Source organism: Xyrauchen texanus, chromosome 35, assembly GCF_025860055.1.
Source record: "Xyrauchen texanus isolate HMW12.3.18 chromosome 35, RBS_HiC_50CHRs, whole genome shotgun sequence".
NCBI lineage: Eukaryota > Metazoa > Chordata > Actinopteri > Cypriniformes > Catostomidae > Xyrauchen > Xyrauchen texanus.
In genome coordinates, this window is record NC_068310.1 from 36,812,491 (window position 1) to 36,835,409 (window position 22,919).

Sequence of the window (22,919 nt, forward strand, 5' to 3'; positions counted from 1 at the left end):
ATCCACTCTATATCAATACTAGGACACATAAACCAGGAAACTATTCCAAAAGCCGAATTTTGCCTCACATTTGACTGTGAAATGATTCACACCTTTCTTACCTGTGAGGTCACGTGATCTCTGAGGAAAGAGTTGATGTCTTGAAGTGTGTCCGTTCAAGAAAAGAAACCCTTTAGTGTGTGTTTATGTGTGTGTGTGTGTATAATGGGTTTGAAGGAATAAAGTGTCTCCTCGTCCGACCAGTTTTTCCAGTTTGATTTAGGCAAGCAACACACACACAACAACCCTTCAACACTGGCACGGAACGATCATGCAGCAATAAATCTATCTAAAACACCTCCTGAGGATTCACAGAAGTCGCTTTGATATCGGTAAGTCATGATTTTTATTATTTTCTTTAAAAGTAGTTTTTGAAGGGTTTGTGTTCTTGTAAACTATAAGGTGTGTCGCACACCTGAGTTCCTCTATTACATGCTTGTTTGGTTGTGACTCTCATCATCTCTACATGCACAACATCATCAGATCAATTTTTGGACTATCACATATGTGTGATTATTTACGATCTACCAGCTCATCTTTAGAGAATGTGTCTAAACTCTTTGAATCAAGTCCTTCAATGGATCTTGGGTTCAGAAAATAATACTCTTATTATCAAGAACCACATTTTTTGTTCTTCTGTATAGTGTTCTGGAGTTGCTATATAGCTCTTGGAAAGTTAGAAAGGATTATCAGGGATTTTAACATTTAAGTAGTGGATTTTTTGGTATAAAGGTGTGGGCATTGGCGTTGCAAGAGGTGGGCCTGGGTGGGCCGGTGCCACCCATTCATTGTCTTATGCCCTAAGTCCACCAAACTCGAACCACAAACCGCTAATATCGGAGACTGTTGGGCTGAATAATGTCAGCATGTAGCTTTCAAAACAACAGCCGCTCAAAGAACAAAACTAGATCGCTCTCATTATAAGGACGCCATTTACTACGACGAGACGTGCGTTCAGTTGACGGGCATCGCGCAGCGGCAACAACCAATTAATTAATTTCCCCTGTCTAATAAGATATTTGTAACAAATGTCATATATTTGAATTGATTGCTATTTCATTAACTTCTAACCTGTTCATCAAAACCATATCAAGATGACATAATATGTTGAATTAAATAGCTGTGTATGTTAAAATGTTCTCAAAACTCCTAAAACGCTAAACTCCATCCACGTTATTTTTTAAGATAAAATTATGTCAATGGCAAATATCATATAAGTGAGTTGATTATGCATTGCATGTAATTAATTTTAACCGATTCATTGCACCAAAAGCAGCTTGTGATGTCATAATGAAGGTACTGTGGAAGAAATTATTTTGGATGTTAAAATATGCTCTCAAATCTTTAAACTCTTGCCTCTTTTTTTTTCCCCTCATACGACTAAAATTAAATGATTATTTCCAAATAAATGCATGAATTTATTGCCATGCATTTTTTTTTTGTAGTAACTTAGGGAAACACTCACAGGCGTAGATAGCCCAGAATAACATTTCTCTACCTCGGAACTGTATTTAATTTGTTTTTTCATTCTTGCCACGCTAATGTCATTTTATTGACCGTAAACACGCCTAAAACAGTGCGGTAGATAGTGAGGAACACCCCAATATTGACCCCGCTCACCATTCTGAGTGGCACTGTGGCAGCAGTGGAGTCCTTCAGGTTCCTGGGCACTGCCATCTCACAGGACCTGAAGTAGGAGACCCACATTGACACCATTGTGAAAAAAGGCCCAGCAGAGGTTGTACTTCCTTCGCCAGCTGCCCAATTCTACTCAGCAGGCATTGAGGCGGTCCTCTGCACTTTAATAACTGTCTGGTTTGGTGCAACTACGAAATCGGTTATCAGTTCGGACCGCTAAAGCTCATTCTGATATCTGATATAGCGACAATACCCATTTTCGTCATTTTTATCCATTATTTTCAACCGTCCAAAGACGCGGCAGCCAATTGTGCTAGGAAAAAATTACAGAAATTGGTCCATTTATGGTCAAAATATCCATTCTCTTTTTTTAATCTTAAATTTTTTTAGAGTATTGCAGTTTGTGGATATGTACCCATTAAAATAAGTTGCCATTGGTCGCATTGTTGGGTTGGCTAATTATCCGTTTACACTAAATATGTGAAGCCCATCTGGGTCCTTGAAAGCACCAAATACATGGACACCTACTGGTCCATTTAAGAACAATGGTTCCTGTTAGACCCCAGGTATTTAGGGTTATGTCATAGCAGAACCTCTTAAAACTCCACATAGAACCTTTTCTGATTCGTCAGAAATCTGTGTACTGTCGCTTTAAATAACCAATACACTGATCTGAAGTGACATCATAAGAATTTAAATTGAATGTACAGTATATAATGTATTCTATTATATCCTTTACGTCAAGTTTCATGTCTTGACATCGAGTTTGATGGACAGGTGTCAGTACTGTATAGGAAGATATCACCTTAAACTTTAAAGCAAAATTCCGGGTTCAAGTCATGTTCGGCTTAAATGACAGTATTTGTGGCATAATGTGGCAAACCAAGAATCAAGGTTACAGTGAGGCATTCATAATGGAAGTTGGGCCAATCCGTAAACGTTAAAATACTCCCCGTTTCAAAAGTATAACCACAAGATGTAAACTATATGCATGCTAACATGATTTTAGTCTTGCTAACCTTTTTTGTATGAAGTGAAAACCATAAAATGCTGATTTATGGCTCAAATAATACACAACTTTTAACATAAAAAGTGCTTTTATGATGTTACAGTATTTCCTCTAGTCTTTCCAATGGAGGCTACGGTTACCCAGAATGCTGTAGCCTTCAGATCGTGAGAAGTGACCCTTTCATGGAACACTAAATGAGATGTTAGGCGAAATGCTTGTCTCGGTCACCATTCGCTTGGCAAACCTGACCTTTCGTTGAGGGATTTTTGAATGGCTGGTGCCAATGTTGATATCTAGAGACCGGGGTGGCCTTTATAATGCCGATATGGATTATACAGTTTAATCATAGCAATTAAAATGTACACAATATTGCTTAATTTCAATGTAAATGTAACACTTTGCAATAAGATCCTATTTGTTAACATTAGTTATACATTAGGCATTATGAACTAACCACTAACAATCTTTGATTTACAGGATTTATCATTAATCTCGATTTAGCTAAACGGGTAATCTCAAATTAGTTCAGTCATTAATTGCTTACATTTGGCAATTCATTGGCAAACGTGGCAAAATATCTTCCTGTGCAATTACGGTTATCGTACAATTCAAAATATCGCCCAATTTATATCGTCCTGGCTTATATATATCCGTCTATCACAACTTTGGCGAAGTGTTGATAAGCATAGTTCCCCTTTCAAAAAAGTGTGTATATATATATATATATATATACTATGAGCTATAGGGACACGTCCATGATGGTAATACGACGGTATCCTTTGAAATACCGAGGAAAACCATGAGAATCATGGCTAGGTCTAAAGGAGGGCTAGGGAGGCATTGCCCCCCCCCCCCAGATTTTCCTTCTGACCCCACCATCGGTCAAATGGCAAAACGACCAAGCACCCACTTCCCTGGTCGGACCGTGAAGCAAGAGAACTTATTACCCAGCCTGAATGTCAATACCGACCCTATGATGGTAATCAAACAGTACCTTAGTGTACCATCTGATAAATGCCGTCTGATACCATCACTGTACCGGTATTTTTTGTAAGGTTGGTGAAACTTTAGGTGGAGAAATAGGACGTCTTTAAGGTTGGGAACACGATATCAAGCCTCATTCAGTTAAATGCTGTGTTGGGGGTTTAAAAGTACCCAACATGCTCTGTGATGCCGTGACTGAAAGAGTACCTGATTGCCGTGATCACGGTTACTGTATCTCTAGAGGAGGGAATCCCATGAATATCATGGGACTCCAGCCAGGTCTCCTTAACAACCAAATTGGCCCGGTTGCTAGGGAGGGTATAGTCACATGGGGTAACCTCCTCACGGTCGCTATAATGTGGTTCTCGCTCTCGGTGGGGTGTGTTGAATTGTGCGTGTATGCCGCGGAGTTGCGTGATGCCTACACATGCACTACGTCTCCACGGTAACGCACCCAACAAGCCACATGATAAGATGCGCGGACTGTCGGTCTCCGACACAGAGGCAACTGAGACTCGTTCTCCTCCACCCGGATTGAGGCGACTCACTACACCACCACGAGGACTTCGAGCGCATTGGGAATTGGGCGTTCCAAATTGGGGAGAAAATGTATATCATCTATATAAAATATAGCATGTAACAGGCAGGTACATTTAGTCACAATCATTTTAGCTACATTACACTATAACATAGATCATTTTAAACATCTTACCCCCACCCCTGTGCCTAAACCTAACCAATTCTCAACAATAGAAAAAATGTAACAAGAAAGTACAGTCACAGTAATGTGATGTATCAATCAATTAACCAACATTGTGATGTCATCGATACAACAGTATCATCAAATGATTGATGATCACTTCTATGTGATTGTATGATTATGAGTTTTTATATTATTTATATTTCTGTTTTGGATGTCTCAATGTAAATACTGGATTTGCACTTTTTAGAGAGCTCAATAAAATATTACAATTATAATTTGGTTGCATTTTTGACATAATAAATGTAATTGATTGATTATGTAAAATAGGCACATAATATCGTAATATCGATCGTAGGCCCCTCAATCGAATGGAAAGTATCGTGGCAGAGTTCGGCAAACATCGTATCGCTGCAGAGAATCGATATCAGATCGTATCGCGATGAAACTGGCGATTTGCACCCCTCCTGAACACTTCTTGGTGTCCCATGGCAACCAAAGTAAAAGCGATAAAGCAATGATTAAAATGACTCCTTTTCATTTGAAAAATGTAGCCTTTGATGGATTGATCCGAAATAAGTTTGACTACAAAGACCCCCTTATAATAACCAGCTCTCATCACTTTAGATGAGGAAATCAAAATGAAGCTGACTCTAGATCATTCCTTATTTTGTGTGTTAGATGTGTACAAATGTTGTGGATTCACTGTATGTATTATCTTAATATTGTAGACAAATATCAGTTGCACCTGCATATGAGTTTTCATGTCTCTTAGAGGTTTATTTGTAGATCTGCAGAGGTGATCTCGGGACAGGTCGTTGGTTTGAATCTGGTGAATATTGTAGGATTATATAATGTAGTTGGTTATGAATGGGTTTGGAGAGGCTGTGTTCAGTCTTACTAATGTGTTGCAGTTCAGGTTGAGCTAGTAAAATCTTCCCTCCCTGCAACACAAGCAAATCGCTCACCAGAAACGAAGGTTCATGATTTGAATTTCCAGACTTGTGAAGCAAATGGGTGAGAATTTGAATTGGCAAAAATCTGATTTGCACAAGGCATCTTGGGTTAAGTAGCTATCCCTGAGTCACTCTCCTCAGGATTATGTGGTGTGGTGCACGCTCTTTTGCAAGTTTTTTCGGAGTGTTTTACATGGGTTGTTCATGCATAACATATGGACATGTTATGTGTCAACCACCTTTCAGAAATCTTAAATTAATATTCTGGGTTCAATACAGGTCAAGTTCAATCAGCAGCATTTGTGGCATAATGTTGATTGTTTCCTTAAAAAAAACAAAAAACAAATGTGTGTTACAATGAGGCACTTACAATGGATGTAAAAGGGGTCAATCTGTAAACATTAAAATGGTCTGCACTTATATAGCGCCTTTTTTAACCTTAGCGCTACACCAATGACGGCAGAGCTGCTATGTAAGGCACTAGCCTGCCATTGGGAGCAACTTGGGGTACAGTGTTGTGCCCAAGGACACTTCGGCATGTGGAGTCATGTGGGCTGGGATTCGAACCACCAACCCTGCGATTAGCAGCCGACCCGCTCTACCACCTGAGCCACAGTTGCCCAAAAATACTCACCGTTTCAAAATTATAGCCACAAGATCTAAGCTATATGCATGTTAACATGATTTTAGTGTGATAAAATCACTTACTAACCTCTTCTGTGAAAAGTTATAGCCACTTTAACAACTTCGTTTCCATGGCAACGTAACGCAGTTAACCCTAAAACCTTACAATTTCCTTAAAAGCGATCATTTAAACTTCTGTACAGCTTAAATAATACACAAGTTTTAACAGAAGAATTAATATAAGCACTTTTATAAAATCATAATCTTCAAATTTCTGTCTTTTAAACCCTCCAATAATTGGCCCCCATTCACTTCCATTGTAAGTGTCTCACTGGAACCTCCATTTTTGCTTTTTGTAAAAGAAAAGGTCAACAAGTTATTTTAAGAAAGTAGATATTTTTCTTAATTAAATATAATTAAGCTTTTAGGTAAAAACAACATTTTAAAGTGTATATTTTAGGTGCATCATTTTTGTTTTGTTGTTCTTGTGGTATGACGAAATACATTTTTGAAAGTACAAATTTTCCTTGTTGCAACCTGATTATTATGGCTTAGAAATTCTATGCATGCTAATTATAAAAAAATGATCAAAATGCATTTTAAAGTAGTTTTTGATTGAGTAGCCTGTAGCATGTGACTGTCAACTTTTAATAAAAAAGTAGTTTATGATGTCGACTTTAATTGCATAAGCCTCAACCGAATAACCGAGTTTACAAATACGGCTGCTGCAATGAACTAATGGTTAAAAGCATCAATTATAGTTAGTGGTTGAGCATTGTAAACAATCGCAGACATGTCCGTTGAGTACGTAAGCCTATCAGTAATGGAGTCTAGAAACTAGAAAGCTTCCATTATAATATATGGAGTGGTGGTGGTGTAGTGGGCTAAAGCACATAACTGGTAATCAGAAGGTTGCTGGTTCGATCCCCAATGTGTCCTTGAGCAAGGCACTTAACTCCAGGTTGCTCCGTGGGATTGTCCCTGTAATAAGTGCACTTTGGATAAAAGCGTCTGCCAAATGCATAAATGTAAATATGTAAATATAATATAACGATATACCAGCGATAATTAAGTAACAAAGTTCTAAGCTTGTTTTTAGAGGTGTAGCTTGCATTAGACGTTTCAAAGTGATTACATTTTGGTCAAAGACAATGAAAATGATTAATATGCATTGATGAATCATACACTATAAGACCAGGAACATATTAAAAGACCCTTTGAAATCATAATTGGAGTTTTGTGGCTTTTAGTGTTTGTCTATTTGCTTTTGAAGATGCTCATGTGCACTTTTAAGCAGATGCATGCATTTAAAATGTACAGTGTTTGTCTTACGGAAGATGGACCAAACATATTGATGACTCATGCATTCGTCAAGTCAAACCTTCGTCCCCGGATTGCGGCGTGTCACTACTCCACCATGAGGACTAGGGAATTGGGCAGAAATTTGGGAGAATTAACAAAAAAAGATGATGCTTTGATGGTTGTTTTGGAGCAACAACCGAAAAGGCTCGATGACCCTTTGTTGAGTGACTCCAGCCAGGTCTACTAAGCAACCAAATTGGCCCGGTTGCTAGGGAGGGTAGAGTCACATTACGCTATGTGGTTCTCGCTCTCGGTGGGGCGTGTGGTGAGTTGTGCGTGGATGCCGCGGAGAATAGTGTGAAGCCTCCACACATGCTACGTGTCCGCGGTAATGTGCTCAAGAAGCCACGTGATAAGATGCGCGGATTGACGGTCTCCGACACGGAGGCAACTGAGATTTCAGGTTCCGGATTTAGGCGAGTCACTACGCCACCACGAGGACTTAGAGCGCATTATGAAAAAAGGGGAGAGAGAGGAAAACATGGTGCAGACTTTACGCGAAAGGACAGGCTATTCCAGAGTTTTGGAGCAACAACCGAAAAGGCCCGATCCCCCTTTGACTTGCAGCGCGAACGGAGGACTGATAACAGAGCGAGTATTCCCCCTTCTCTTCCGGAAAAGGACAGGAGGAGGGGCTTCTACGACTTGGTTCATAGTAAAGTTCAACCAATAGCTGGAATCAAGTAGACGCGCATATTTTCAGAACGTACCGGATAGTCCAACTTCCTCGCTCACTTTCCTCCAAGCGACGTCTTTATTCGTCCGGTCTCTGTACATGTATGACATTGTGTCACACAATTCCGGGTGCCCACACACCGCTATAACCATTTATTCATCCATTTTTCCAGATTTCTTCTGCTACTACGTCGGAACGTCAGTGACATCCGGACAATCTTGATGCTGATAGGCTTTCGGGACAACGCGTCATGCGGATTTATCGCTCGAGTTGAAAGATTTCAACTTAAGTGAATGAAGCGATTTCGCAAATTCAAGTCATGCCATTTGCTTTATTCGCACCGCCAGACAGACATTCGTGTCTATTTGCATCTTTGCATTGACTTGGGATGTAATCGCGCCGCGCGAAACGCTCGCTTTGCGTTGTGTATGAACGCACCATAAGAGTGCAGAAGGTCACTAATAATGTATTTACATGCAAGGCGCCATATACACAAAGACAGCGATTTTAAATAAATTCTGAACTTAACGGGAAGCCGTGTGTAGAGAAGCTAATACGGGAAATGTGATCCCTCTTTTTAATCGAATTTTAAACAGTCTGCAGACGAGATATAGCAGAATGAGGCAGACAGCGATCCAGCCGTGATGCAATAATAGCGTGGATCGTAGTTTCTAGGTTTAGCAATAATAATAATGATGATAATAATAATAGCCAAAACGGTGCTCCTCGAGCCATTTTATGGGGTCTTTAAAAAGTAAATAGGGTCAATGTTTTAGCTTAACTCTAAACATCTTTATGCATTTATTAAATAGCATTAAACTTCTCCTGCACCCTCATGTCAAGCTCTTATAACCTAGCGAGGCCATATGTAGGTTCCTAAGCCATGCAAGTGCTGGTGAGATTTTCAGGGATGCTGATTTATTCTCATCCCTCTTCTTCGGTTTCACAGCAGCAGGTTGAACCCGCTCTCAAAGGGATCCCTGTGTTTTCTCCATTTCTTTTTTCTAAAGCCCATCCCCCATGTCAGGGAGTTACCATAGCACGGCCCAGGGCGAGACTCTCAAACCCGTTTCCCCTGTAGAAACGCCTGGTCATGCCTCCATGTAACTGCACACCTACAGAAGGTCTTTTAGACTCTATAATGTGAATCTTTGTTCTCGGCAGTATAAAGTGTGTAATGATGTACACTCATACAGGAGGGAAATGCACGTCCATTCATGTTCGTTGAGGCAGATTGTTGGGGAATGACTTTGCAGGAAGAAGGAAGAGTTGTGGAGTGAGATTAGCCAACGACTATCACTTTGTGGTTCACTGTATTTTTGTATTTCCCCCATGTGCGGGTGGAAACGACGACACCGTTTTCAGACCGTCATAATGTTTGAAAAGTTGCAAAATAATGTTCATACCATAGATACCGAAAGGGTTTGTTTATTTCACTCTTTGTCAGAATTTTGAACATTATGAAGGATTTTATATTATTAGTTTAATAGTGAAAGTCTGGGACTAAAGGACATAAAAGGATTTTGAAAAGTATCGGAAATAAATGATGAAGGCCTGTTAAATAAAAGTTTTATTTCAGTTGTAATGAGAATATCTTGGAAAGGTTTTGGCATTGAAACTTAAACTTAGAAATGCATTCATTAAATGAGGATTACATGTTTAAAACAATTACGATCTAAACCAAAAGTGAACTATTTAAAGGATTTAAATCTTTTGTTTTCTCAGCTATTATGACTGTCCCGCAGTGGTGGCATAATTTTCACCCCCAAAAAAACAGTTTTGCCTAACAAATTAGTTTTTTCTCCGAAAGTTAGTGTAATTGAAGAGCATACATGACGTAAAATACAAGATATGTGATGTGTGAAGTTAGCAAAGAAAATCACGAAACTTTTTTTTTTTTTTTTGTAGGTAATTTCCAATCACGTTGTAAATCATTAAAAAAGTGTTATTTGTGAGGATTTAGGATACATAAAAGCTAGCTTTGAAGGGTTGGAAATTCTCAGCATTTACTCACTCATCCCATCTCTTTTTAGCAGAAAACTAAGATTTTTTGAAGAATATTTCTGCTCTGTAGGTCCTTACAATGCAAGTTTATGGTAATCAGACCTTTGTAGCTCCAAACATCACTAAAAAGGAAACATAGAAGTAATCCAGTGTTTTAATCCATGTTTTAGAGTGGTGATGGTGGTGGTGTAGTGGGCTAAAGCACATAACTGGTAATCAGAAGGTTGCTGGTTTGATCCCCACAGCCACCACCATTGTGTCCTTGAGCAAGGCACTTAACTCCAGATTGCTCCGGGGGGATTGTCCCTGTAATAAGTGCTCTGTAAGTCACTTTGGATAAAAGCGTCTGCCAAATGCATAAATATAAATGGTGTGGATGAGAAACGGAACGATATTTAAGCCTTTTTTTGCTCTAAATCTCCTCTTAACCTTTCACTTCCAGATGTGAAAGTGACAGTGGAGATTTATAGTAAAAAATGACTTCATTTTTTAAATCCGTTTCTCCACCAGACCTATCATATCATTTCTGAAGACATGGATTAAAACACTGGTGTTGCATGGATTACTTATATGCTGCCTTTTATGTGGTTTTTGGAGCTTCAAAGTTCTGCCCACCATTCACTTATCCCTTTATTAAAATTCCAGCGTCACTTGATGTAGAAATGTTGGTATGCATCATAAGGCTGTGTGTGTTATTTTAAGTAGCTATTTAACCACACTTAACTCATTTACTTCAGCTGTTGTTCTTGGACAAAAGCACCTTTTTTGGCACCGGGATGAGATAAGCAGTCAAGCATTTTGCTGAAGGCTGTGTTTAAATGGATGATATCTCAAATAACATGCTCATAAGGTAATATCAGACTAAAGGTATGTGCTACGGTATGCATACTTGAACATTTAAAGAGCTACAGGAGATTATATATGAAGAGTTTGAAAGGTTGTACACATCATCTAGCAGGAGACCATAAACGAGCCTCCCAAATGGTCAAGAATGCGGTCAGGCCATACTTCAACCTCAAAAGATAGAAATAAGACATTGTGTTTTGCATAAAGCATTTTAACCTCCTTGACCAAATAAGTCTGGAATAAAACGTGCTTTGGCAGGTAAATGCCGTATTAATGCAATTCATATACGTGACTTATCCAGGAAACCTCAATGAAAAATCAAGAGGATCTCAGGAGAGGTTTGCTTCTCTTAAACCTCTGCTTTTCATAGCTAAAAGTGTCACCTGTGGCATTGCATCACACACGCAAAGCAACTCTTGGATAAATACGGGTGTGTGCTTTGCATGCTGTATTTCTTTCTCTTTCTGGGTGTGTACACTGTTACGCTCTTCACACACGTATGCGGTGACATCCTGGTGCTGTGTTTTATTGCAGCGTTGCAGGCGGCTATTCGTCACTTATTGTTGCTCGTGCTTGTTGAAATGATACTGGGATCAGAGCTGTGAGCACATTCTAGGTCGGTTTCACCTAAAAGTGTAGCATTGCTGCTGTGTCACGCTATCAAAAATTCCTGTTTGTTTGAGCAACATTGGCTTGACCAATCGTGGGAGTTTGGGGGCGGGATAATCTGTTTGGACGTCCAACGGCAGTCCGGGGGAGTTCACTGGAATCTGTTTGATTTATTTTTGCGATACCGTCCGATGGTGCATGTGGAGCAGAAATTGACACACTTTAGCTTTAAGAATATAGTTCTGTTTAATGGTGTGACATCATCTCAGATTTTGGGGTTACTTGCGTAGCTCAATGTACATTCCCAAAGCATATTCTTGGCCCTTCCTGCCAGTTTGGATTTAATAATAAATAAGGAAAAGGTGTGGGATGCTTTGTTGCCAGTAAATGGGTCAAGGTTTTCTATAAAACAAAACGATACCTCAGGCGTGACTCGTTCATGTGAAATGAGGACAGTTCATGAATTATTGAATATTTACAGAGGGATTCTTTCCCACAGAAATTATTTTCCCAGATTAGTTTCTTATCAAACATTAACTGAAGATGTCTGACATTTCAGGATGTCTTGGTCACTAGAAACGCTTGGTTGGTCAACCAGAGTTTGAACGTCTTTAGTTTCCAGAAGACCAGAGAAGGATCATCCTTTGCATCATCATATATATATATATATATACTGTATACACCAATCAGCCACAACATTAAAACCACCTGCCTAATATTGTGTAGGTCCCCCTCGTGCCACCAAAACAGTGCCAACCTGAATCTCAGAAGAACATTCTGAGCTGATGTGAAAATCCCAGAAATACTCAAACCGTCTGGCACCAACAATCATGCCACGGTCCAAATCACTGAGATCACATGTTTCCCCATTCTGATGGTTGATGTGAACATTAACTGACGCTCCTGACCCATATCTGCATGATTTTATGCACCGATGCCACGTGATTGGCTGAGCAGATAATCGCATGGATGATTGTTGGTGCCAGACGGGCTGCTTCGAGTATTTCTGTATATATTTCTGTACCCCCTCTAGATTGCGTAGGCTGGGTTTAAAAGACACACCCACCTGTTGGCGATGCCAGTTGGAGGATGGTGATTTAATGACCTTAAAGACCTTCTGGTCCTGTTCGAGGATTCAGGAGTTTTTGGTTGAGAGTCCAGAATCTTGTTTGCGAGGTCCTGGGCACTCCAGTTCTGTCCCAGACTTTGTGTGTTGGGTGATGGGGCGGTTATTGATCTAGCCGATGGGTACGTAAAGAGGTGGGTCCTCACCGGCGTCATGATCGGGAGACAGATCATTTTGAGGGGATGGAAATTAACGAGCGCTCCTTCTTTTTATGAATGGTGCACAGAATTGGGCAAGGTAGCGTCACTTGAAGAGATTCGGCTGCATATGTTATGTTTGTGCAATCCTATTTTTTTTTAGAAAATGCTAAAAAAAAAAAAATGTATGTATGAAATCAAAATGGACCCGTGTCTTAAATTGGATTTTTTTAAAGATTTCTCAATTACTTTTATTTTGTACTTTGGGCAACCGTGTTTGTCATTGATCCTAACAATATTAAATAAACACAATATTTGTGAACTCACATGTAAACTAACAAAAACGTAGCATGGCATTCTTTTAAATGATGTAAATATCATAGTACATGATATCGGTTCCATCATGTGGTAGTATGCTCGTCAATATTGGGGATTTTTAGGCAGTACGTAGTGGAAAATGTGTGTGTGTGTGAGCTTGTATGCATGATGTTAGCAAGTCAAATGATTGTTTTGAAAGGTTGCAACCTATTGACAAACTCGGGCACTGCACGCAAATCTGTAGTTTATTGAATCTCTGTGCTGTTTCTGGACTTTTGCATGTTAAAAGTCCATTTTAAAATGATTTCTCGTATCCCAGTTTAGTACACAAAGACAGTAGTGCCACAGAATTGACACCCTTCATACATCAGACATGTTTGTTAAACTCTCTCTCTCTGTGCAGCGTGTAGTCTGTCAGGATGAGCACTCGGCATCGAGCGGCCTCCCAGGACTCCTTGGAACAGCCAGACGATGAGGTCGTGCCGTACAGTGATGATGAAACAGACGATGAGTTAGATGATGAGCCGGAACCGACAGTAGAGCTTCCACCGGAACCAGGAGTAGAAGCAGAACAGATCAGACCCACAGCTACTGGAGGTGAGTTTCGACACTGATCTTGTGTCATTCTGTTGCGGTTATGCTGGTCATTTTATTGGGTATAATAAAACAAACAACAAACAAATCACAAATCTGTTCCCAGTTCAGATTATAATCAGGTTTGCAAGGTGATCTGCAATCAGTTTAAACTAATGATTGCAACTATTCACTCTGTCTGACCTAGGATCAGTTTCAGCAGTTAATCTCATTGTCTGATCTGGGATCAGTTTATTAAAGAGCCCCAAAGGGGATAAAGAAGGGAATTGTTTTTCATGCCCAAAAGTGTTTAAGCAAGGGGGATCACCAAACTAGACTGCGCAGCCTTAAAGCCAAGGGGACCCCTGGGTAGTCAAGGGCCCCCCTGGGTAGTCAAGGGCCCCCCTGGGCAGTCAAGGGCCCCCCTGGGCAGTCAAGGGCCCCCCCTGGGCAGTCAAGGGCCCCCCCTGGGCATTCAAGGGCCCCCCCTGGGCATTCAAGGGCCCCCCCTGGTAGGCAAGGGCCCCCCTGGTAGTTAAGGGCCCCCTGGTAGTCAAGGGCCCCTGGGGACTGGCCCGGTTGGCAATCCATCCCTGACCATAGCTTATACAGTAGTTCATTAATGATACTAAACCATCACACTATCTGATCTGGGATCAGTGTTTGTTTTCTGTATGATGATAACACATGTATCTGTATGATCTAGGATCAGACCTATATTAAACAGTCCTGTTAGTGATTGTGTGTATTCTGATTTATTTTCCTCCTCCAGAGGCGGGATGGACTGTCCGTGCGAATGACAGGGAATACTGCAAACAACCAGAGTTCCAGAAAAAGGTCTTTCTGTGTATCAAGAAAAGCAAATACTCTGTAAGTGACACTGAGTTAGTCCTGAATGGCCTGTGATTCTGTGCTACGGCATGTTGCTTTCGTCTGTATTTTTCACTACATGCTAGCACAGGAGTAGTGTTGGTATAGTGGTTGGGCTTGTGAGTGAAAGATTGGGAGCTTGATACTTTATGAAGAAACTTAAACTCAAGTTACTCCAGCTGGGGGATCTGGGTATCTCAGCGAGTTTCGACGCTGACTATCACCCTGTGAGATTGAATCCAGGGCGTGCTGAGTGACTCCAGCCAGGTCTCCTAAGCAACCAAATTGGTCCGGTTGCTAGGGAGGGTAGAGTCACATGGGGTAACCTCCCCTATTTTAACCCCAATTATTTTTGGTTTCTTCAGACTCCTCCAGAAAAAAAGCTGTTAAATACAGAGATTATGCAACTACGGGAAATATAATAAAAAAAAGTGACATCATTCCTTTCACCCAGAATTCGTCATCAAGCTCTTATCTGTTATGATGTAACAAACAACCTTAAAACCACCTAGACTGACAGACAGACGGATAGACAGCTGGACGGATGGACAGACGGACAGACAGACGGACGGACGGACGGACAGACAGACGGACGGATAGACAGCTGGACAGACGGATAGACAGACAGACGGATAGACGGACGGACGGATGGATAGACAGACGGACGGACGGACAGACGGATAGAGAGCTAGACGGACGGATGGATAGACAGACGGACGGACGGACAGACGGATAGACAGACGTACGGACATACGGATAGACAGACAGGTAGACAGACAGACAGACGGATAGACAGACGGATAGACAGCTGGACGGATGGATAGACGGACGGACGGACGGACAGACAGACGGACGGATAGACAGCTGGACAGACGGATAGACAGACAGACGGATAGACGGACGGACGGACGGACGGATGGATAGACAGACGGACGGACGGACAGACGGATAGAGAGCTAGACGGACAGACGGATAGACAGACGTACGGACATACGGATAGACAGACAGGTAGACAGACAGACAGACAGACGGATAGACAGACAGCTAGACAGACAGACAGACGGATAGACAGACAGCTAGACAGAAGGACAGACAGACAGACGGATGGACAGACAGCTAGACGGACAGACAAACAGACAGATGGATAGATAGACAGACGGCTAGACAGACAGACAGACGGCTAGACGGATAGACAGACAGCTAGACAGACAGACAGACAGACAGACAGACAGACAGACAGACAGGGCTCTTCCTTTGTCAGGGCCTTAAATGTGACATTAAAGCAAATGTTTAACCACTAAGCCAGACTATGCAGATATGATGGGTACAGACTACTGGATGAAGTTGAGATTTATTACAGTATATCAGTTTGTTAATCTTTTACATTTCTTTTTGTTTTAAGGGAAATGCAATCAAGACTTACAAATACAACGTCATCACCTTCCTGCCCCTGAATCTGTACGAGCAGTTTAAGAGAGTGGCTAACATGTACTTCCTGTGTCTGCTCATCCTTCAGGTTTGTCCCAGACACGGCTGTTTCCAAACACTGGATGATACATTATTTGACACTTTTGAAAAGATTTTGAACAAACTCCCGAATCAGTTTTACAGTATTTCAAAAAAATTTATTTTTTTTTTAACTACACATTTTATTACATTTTTACTATCCATGGAAGGTGGCATGGCGTTAAATTACAAGCAACATATTTTGTATATGAGTCCTAAATATATATATACAAGTTTACATACACTTTGGTTGAAGTCATTAAAACTCCGTGTGTGTGTGTGTGTGTGTGTGTGTGTGTGTGTTGTATATATGTATGTATATTTAATAATATTTTTTTGTATTTTTATTTTTGTATTTAAAAAAAAATCCATACATTTAAATTACACTCCAATTTTATTTTAAATATTTTAGCCTATTTTTAAAATTAGAATATTTAAAAACAAAATCCCATCTAATTAAATTGTGTGATGTGTTACAAAATGTAATTAATAAAACGTAAACATTTTATTTGATTATAGATTGCTCAATTCAAATTGAAGGAATTTTGTTATGAAATTTATATGTGTAAATCTTAACAAAATCTAAAAATAATAATAATAATAATAATAATAATAATAATTAAAAAAATAAATAATAAAAATGTAGTGTACCAAAAATATAATTTAACTCTTTAATTAAATTAAAGATCAATTTTATAATTAATATTTTTGTATTTATTTTTAATTTTAACTAATTTAAAATAACAGCTATAAATTTATAAACATACATTTGCTGGAAAACAAGATGTGAAACTTTACTGATATTTTGATCATTTTCAGCCAATTTTACTGATAATTTAAACAAATCTTGATTGAGTCTAGAAAAGTTGTTGCGAAGGCAGAGAAATACATTGAATTTTTTGATTAAACATTATATTGTGAAATATTCATAACAAGACCAGATATTTTTATTAATAAAGTAATTGGGGTCAATTTCGATGTCGTGTTGTTTTTAAATATTAGCAACGTCACATGAGGATTAAATCCATGATAAATCTGCTTGTGTGTGTTATTTAATGGATGATTAATACAACATTGGAAGTATACAGTACAGGACAGTAGTCTAAACTTTCTTCTCTGTCCTCTTTTTGTTTTAATACGTCAGTTCATTCCTCAAATCGCCACGCTGCCTTGGTACACCACCCTAGTGCCGTTAGTGCTGGTGTTGGGCATCACTGGCATCAAAGACCTGGTGGATGACCTGGTGAGTGAGTGTGTTTGTGATGTAACGGTTGTGGTAGATTAACGTGTAATGATTGACAGTTGTCATGGTTACAGTCATATGATCGCTCTCTCTCATTAAAAGGCTCGACACAGAATGGACCAAGAAATCAACAACAGGAAGTGTGACGTGCTGCTCAACGGGAGGTAAACGGAAACCGTTCTTTAGGTCAAATCTCAGTTAGCAAGTACAATCCATTAGAACAGTTTTTGTGATTGTTAATGAGAAGATGACGCAATTAATTCTCAGAGTTTCATTCTGTTGTCAGATTTGTCGAGACCCGATGGATGCACTTGCAAGTCGGTGATGTTGTGCGACTGAAGAAAAACGATTTTATCCCAGTAAGTGTTTTTTTTAATTTTTATACATTTGTCTTCCTTTTTGTGGGGTCACAGCCAATCAGAACATATTTGATGTTTAAGGGCAGGACTTTGGACCATTGAGAGTTTGCAGTGGGTGGGGCTAATGGGCACAATGCTGCATAAATAGAAACTAAGCCATAAAATAAATGATTGTCACTTGTCGCGGGTTGGTTTGGGCAAAAACGAAATTGTTGTTTTATCTCATTGCGTTTGGGGAAGACCCGGTTTCAGAAACTTCTGTCTGATCTGTTGTAGAGCTTTTAAAAATACTTATATATATATTTATTTAAATTAAAATACATAAAATATAAATCTTAACAGAATTTTCATTTTAAGAACTAAATAAAATAATAATAAAGTTTTTTAAAATGAAAATTCTGTTAATATTTATATTTTATGTATTTTAATTTAAATAAATAAATATTACTATTAAATAATTAAATAATAATAGTGTGTTTTTAATTATTGTATTTTTTTAATTTATTATTTAATAGTAATATTTATTAATTTAAATGTAATTATATTATTACTTTATATGTAAGTATTAATTTATTATATAAATTGTATTATATGTATAATATTGAAATCTATTATGTATTATACATATATATAATCTATAAGTATATATTATAATAAACTATTTACAGTATGTATGTACACACACACACACAGACAGTATATATATACACAGGTGGCCAAAAGTTCAGAATAATGGACAGATTTTGATGTTTCTGAAGGAAATTGGTACTTTAATTTACCAAAGTGGCATTCAACTGATCACAAAGTATAGTCGGGACATTACTGATGTAACTAACAGCAGCATCAGACCAACACCTTATCCTTGAGTAATCATGATAAATTGATCATTTGATGCTAGAAAATCACTTGCCATTATATCAAACACAGCTGAAAGATATTTGGTTCATTAAATGAAGCTTAACATTGTCTTTGTTGCCACAGTATGCAATAGACTGGCATGTCTTAAGGTCAATATTAGGTCAGAAATGATTTAAAAGAAACTTCCTCTAGAAACTCGTTCAGTCAATCTTTGATTTGAGGAATGAAGGTGATACAATGTTTGAGATTGCCAAAAAACAAAAAACCGTTGTAACTACAGTCTTCAAAGACGAAGCACAACTGTCTCTAACAAGAACAGAAAGAGATGTGGAAGACCAGATGTGCAACTAAACAAGAGGATAAGTACATCAGAGTCTCTAGTTTGAGAAATAGACGCCTCACATGTCCTCCGCTGACAGCTTCATTGAATTCTACCCGCTCAACACCAGTTTCTGTACAACAGTAAAGAGAAGACTCAGGAGGACTTATGGGAAGAATTGCAAAGAAAGACACTTATGAAACAGAAAAACAAAAAGAAAAGGTTCGAGTGGGCAAAGAAACACAGACATTGAACAACAGATAATTGGAAAAGAGTGTTACGGATCTAAACCCCATTGAGCTTTTGTGGGATCAGCTAGACTGTAAGGTGTGTGAGAAGTGCCCGACGGGACAGTCACATCTATGGCAAGTGCTACAGGAAGTGTGGGGTGAAAGGTCAAGTGATACAGGAAGTGAGGGGTGAAAGGTCAAGTGCTACAGGAAGTGTGGGGTGAAAGGTCAAGTGCTACAGGAAGTGTGGGGTGAAAGGTCAAGTGATACAGGAAGTGAGGGGTGAAAGGTCAAGTGCTACAGGAAGTGTGGGGTGAAAGGTCAAGTGCAACAGGAAGTGTGGGGTGAAAGGTCAAGTGCTACAGGAAGTGAGGGGTGAAAGGTCAAGTGCTACAGGAAGTGTGGGGTGAAAGGTCAAGTGCAACAGGAAGTGTGGGGTGAAAGGTCAAGTGATACAGGAAGTGAGGGGTGAAAGGTCAAGTGCTACAGGAAGTGTGGGGTGAAAGGTCAAGTGCTACAGGAAGTGTGGGGTGAAAGGTCAAGTGATACAGGAAGTGAGGGGTGAAAGGTCAAGTGCTACAGGAAGTGTGGGGTGAAAGGTCAAGTGCAACAGGAAGTGTGGGGTGAAATGTCAAGTGCTACAGGAAGTGAGGGGTGAAAGGTCACCGGAGTATCTGGACAAACTGACCGCTAGAATAACAAGGATCTGCAAAGCTGTCATTACTGCACGTGGAGGATTTTTTGATGAGAACTCTTTGAAGTTGTTTAAGAAGATCTGAACATGTTTTTTCAAATTGTAATAGTAATTATTCATGTTATTAATGTCCTGACTATACATTGTGATAAGCTGAATGCCACTTTGGTGAATTAAAGTACCAATTTCTTTCCATAAGGGCAATCCAATCTGTACATTTTTATATATATATATATATATATATATATATATATACACACCATTCAATCATTTAATTTAAGTTAATTTGTCATTTGCTTTGACGTCATATAGGCCGACATTCTGCTGTTGTCCAGTTCAAACCCCAATAGTCTGTGTTATGTAGAGACGGCAGAACTCGACGGGTAAGACACACTTCACCTGCATTAAGTTAAACATACACACCCTATAGAATCTAATGGATGAAGATTTTTCACTTTAAACCTTTTACAGTCATAATCAAATCATTCCATAAATCATACATGAAAGCAAATATGTACATAAACGTTTGTTTGATTTTCAGATGTCATGAAATCACTTCACTATGGTTGTTTTGCCAATCCAATGGTTGTTTGAACAGTCATTAAGCAGCAGGAATTGTGATGCGTTCTTTGTTCGGCTTGTAGAGTTGATGTACCTTTAATTCATTCAGTTCATTCTCTTTATGTAGTCTATGGCCGTACAGTAGCTCCTGGTTTTGTCTGTGTACTTATTCGGCGATCGTGAAATAGATCCACGTCGTTTAAGACTCATTAGTGGCCTTTAGCTGGACATGTGAAAGTGGGAGTTGGTTTTAGTGTGGAGTGATTTCATGACATTTATGAATATGATTTACAATTGTTTGTTTTGTCCAGAGAGACAAATCTGAAGTTTAAGATGGGTCTGAAAGTGACAGACAAACGCCTTCAAGAGGAGGAACAGATGGCGAGGTTTAATGGTAAATACGGGGGCGTTCGCACATGCAACGATTTTTATGGCAGTTGTGATGTCATAATGACTGCATGTTTAAATTACCATGGGAATTTGCCAATTAAAATGGAGCACGTGGGGTCTCTTTCTTTATCCTGTTAAATATATTAAATATTTTCATTTATGATATTAAAATAATGTCTGTTTTTGTGTCTCTCTCAGCGATGGTTGTGTGTGAGGAGCCCAACAATCGTTTGGATAAGTTTATGGGAACGATGATCTGGGATTCTGAGAGTTACTCACTCGATCTCGACAACATGCTGCTCAGAGGATGCAAAATACGCAACACCGACGTGTGTCACGGGCTGGTCATATTCGCAGGTCAGAGGTCAACACACACACACACACACACACTCAATCAATGGTAATTGGTTGCCGTTGGTGTTTCGATAAAGCTGCTGTAATGTTTCTTTCTGCAGGAAATGACACTAAAATCATGAGGAACGGAGGAAAGACCAGATTCAAACGCACCAATATAGACAAGCTCATGAACTACATGGTTTACTCAGTGAGTTACTATATGTTCATGCAAACATTACCAGCAAATTGGTAATTTAAAGGGCAAGTTCACCTAAAAATGACATTCTGTCGTCGTTTACACATTCGTGTTTTGACTTTTTCTTCCGTGGAACACATTATTTTCCATGAGGAGCAAGAAAAAGCACTGTAAAAGTAGTCCATGTGACTTGTACGCTATATTCCAAGTCTTCTGAAGTCATACGACAGCTTTGTGTGAGGAACGGACGGAAATTTAGTCCTTATTCACTGGAAATCTTGCCCTCCGTTGTAGCTCAAATCTCATTCGCACTTGCGCACATTCAAAAATGTCGCCTCAAGATGCGTAGCATCAAGATTGACTTCAAACATCATTGGTTCTTAATTGTCTTTGACCAAATCCGATATGGCGCATTAACATGTTTTGGATTAAACGCAAGCGGGAATGAGATTCGAGAGCTAACATTTGTCCTTTTTAGTCACCAACCACTTTTGTTGTATGGCAAAGATAGATGTTTTGCGTAACAACATCTCTAGTTTTCGACAGAAGAGAGAAAGTAATGCAGGTTTGGAACGACATGAGGGTGAGCAAATGATGACCGAATTTTCATTTTTGGGTGAACTGTCTCTTTAAATATCATCTTTATCCTCGTTTTCCTTGGTAGTCACCATTCCTGCCATCTTTGCCTATAGATCTTTGTAATGCTGATTTTGATCTGTGCTGGTCTGGCCATCGGGCACACGTACTGGTATGAGAGCATCGGCAGTAAGGCCTGGTATCTTTACGATGGTTTGGGCTACACTTTACCTTACAGAGGGTTTCTCAGTTTCTGGGGCTACATCATCATCCTCAACACCATGGTGCCCATCTCTCTCTATGTGAGGTATGATTCCAATGCGTTAACTAACGCATACTGCCATCAGTCCACCAATCACTGAGCTGCTAGTAGAACAACAACCAATCAGTCAACTTGTCAATCAAACCTCTCTTTATTATATCTGTCAGTGTGGAGGTGATCCGGTTGGGTCAGAGTAAGTTCATCAACTGGGATCTGCAGATGTACTACGCAGAGAAGGATACACCGGCTAAAGCCAGAACCACAACACTCAACGAGCAGCTGGGCCAGATCGAGTACATCTTCTCTGATAAAACCGGCACGCTCACGCAGAACATCATGGCCTTCAAGAAGTGCACCATCTCTGGACGTACTTACGGTGAGAGCGGTAGAAATGTTTTCTTCAGCGTTTGATTGGGAACGGTTTCTCCTCCCGTTAAAAATGTGATTAGCCTATTTATTTGACTATCCTAACTATGCATGATTATATGATTAGTTGCGTTTTATTACTTGCCTTTAACGTGGTTTTCTCCCTGCTGTCCGTATATTTGATATCTTTAGGGCATCCCACCAGCGCAGAAGGTGTGGCCTTGGATCATGGAAATGTATGTTAATACACCTTACTGCATCCAACTTAATTTTGTTGTGTTAATGTGTGCATATAGTTTCAAAAATGGCACGCTTTCGAAAAATGTAATCTTCCGTTTTTCTTCCTCCTCTAATTTTGTAGCCTGTAGATTTCAGCTGGAATAAGTACGCCGAAAGGAATTTCCAGTTTTGTGACAATTTCCTCATTTCCAGTATCCGTTCGAAGGAGGACCCGGCAATACTGGAGTTCTTCAAGCTGTTGTCCCTGTGTCACACCGTCATGGTGGAACAAAAAGAGGGTGAGGAGACCAAATAAATCCAAAACATGATGGA

The 22,919-nt window shown here is 39.6% G+C and overlaps 1 protein-coding gene across 1 annotated transcript in view; it reads left to right on the top strand.

The window, feature by feature from the left end:
* The first annotated feature begins 194 nt into the window (after positions 1 to 194).
* LOC127629214 (phospholipid-transporting ATPase IC-like) overlaps positions 195 to 22,919 on the top strand; it is a 35,776-nt gene continuing 13,051 nt past the window's right edge. Inside the window, exons 1-15 of the mRNA XM_052106341.1 lie at positions 195 to 371; positions 13,432 to 13,625; positions 14,374 to 14,471; positions 15,874 to 15,987; positions 17,122 to 17,220; positions 17,323 to 17,384; positions 17,507 to 17,579; positions 19,993 to 20,063; positions 20,553 to 20,635; positions 20,830 to 20,988; positions 21,087 to 21,175; positions 21,856 to 22,046; positions 22,169 to 22,377; positions 22,560 to 22,603; positions 22,729 to 22,885. Coding sequence (XP_051962301.1) covers positions 13,448 to 13,625; positions 14,374 to 14,471; positions 15,874 to 15,987; positions 17,122 to 17,220; positions 17,323 to 17,384; positions 17,507 to 17,579; positions 19,993 to 20,063; positions 20,553 to 20,635; positions 20,830 to 20,988; positions 21,087 to 21,175; positions 21,856 to 22,046; positions 22,169 to 22,377; positions 22,560 to 22,603; positions 22,729 to 22,885 — 1,627 coding nt within the window. The 5' untranslated portion in view covers positions 195 to 371; positions 13,432 to 13,447. The remainder of the gene's footprint in view (positions 372 to 13,431; positions 13,626 to 14,373; positions 14,472 to 15,873; positions 15,988 to 17,121; positions 17,221 to 17,322; positions 17,385 to 17,506; positions 17,580 to 19,992; positions 20,064 to 20,552; positions 20,636 to 20,829; positions 20,989 to 21,086; positions 21,176 to 21,855; positions 22,047 to 22,168; positions 22,378 to 22,559; positions 22,604 to 22,728; positions 22,886 to 22,919) is intronic.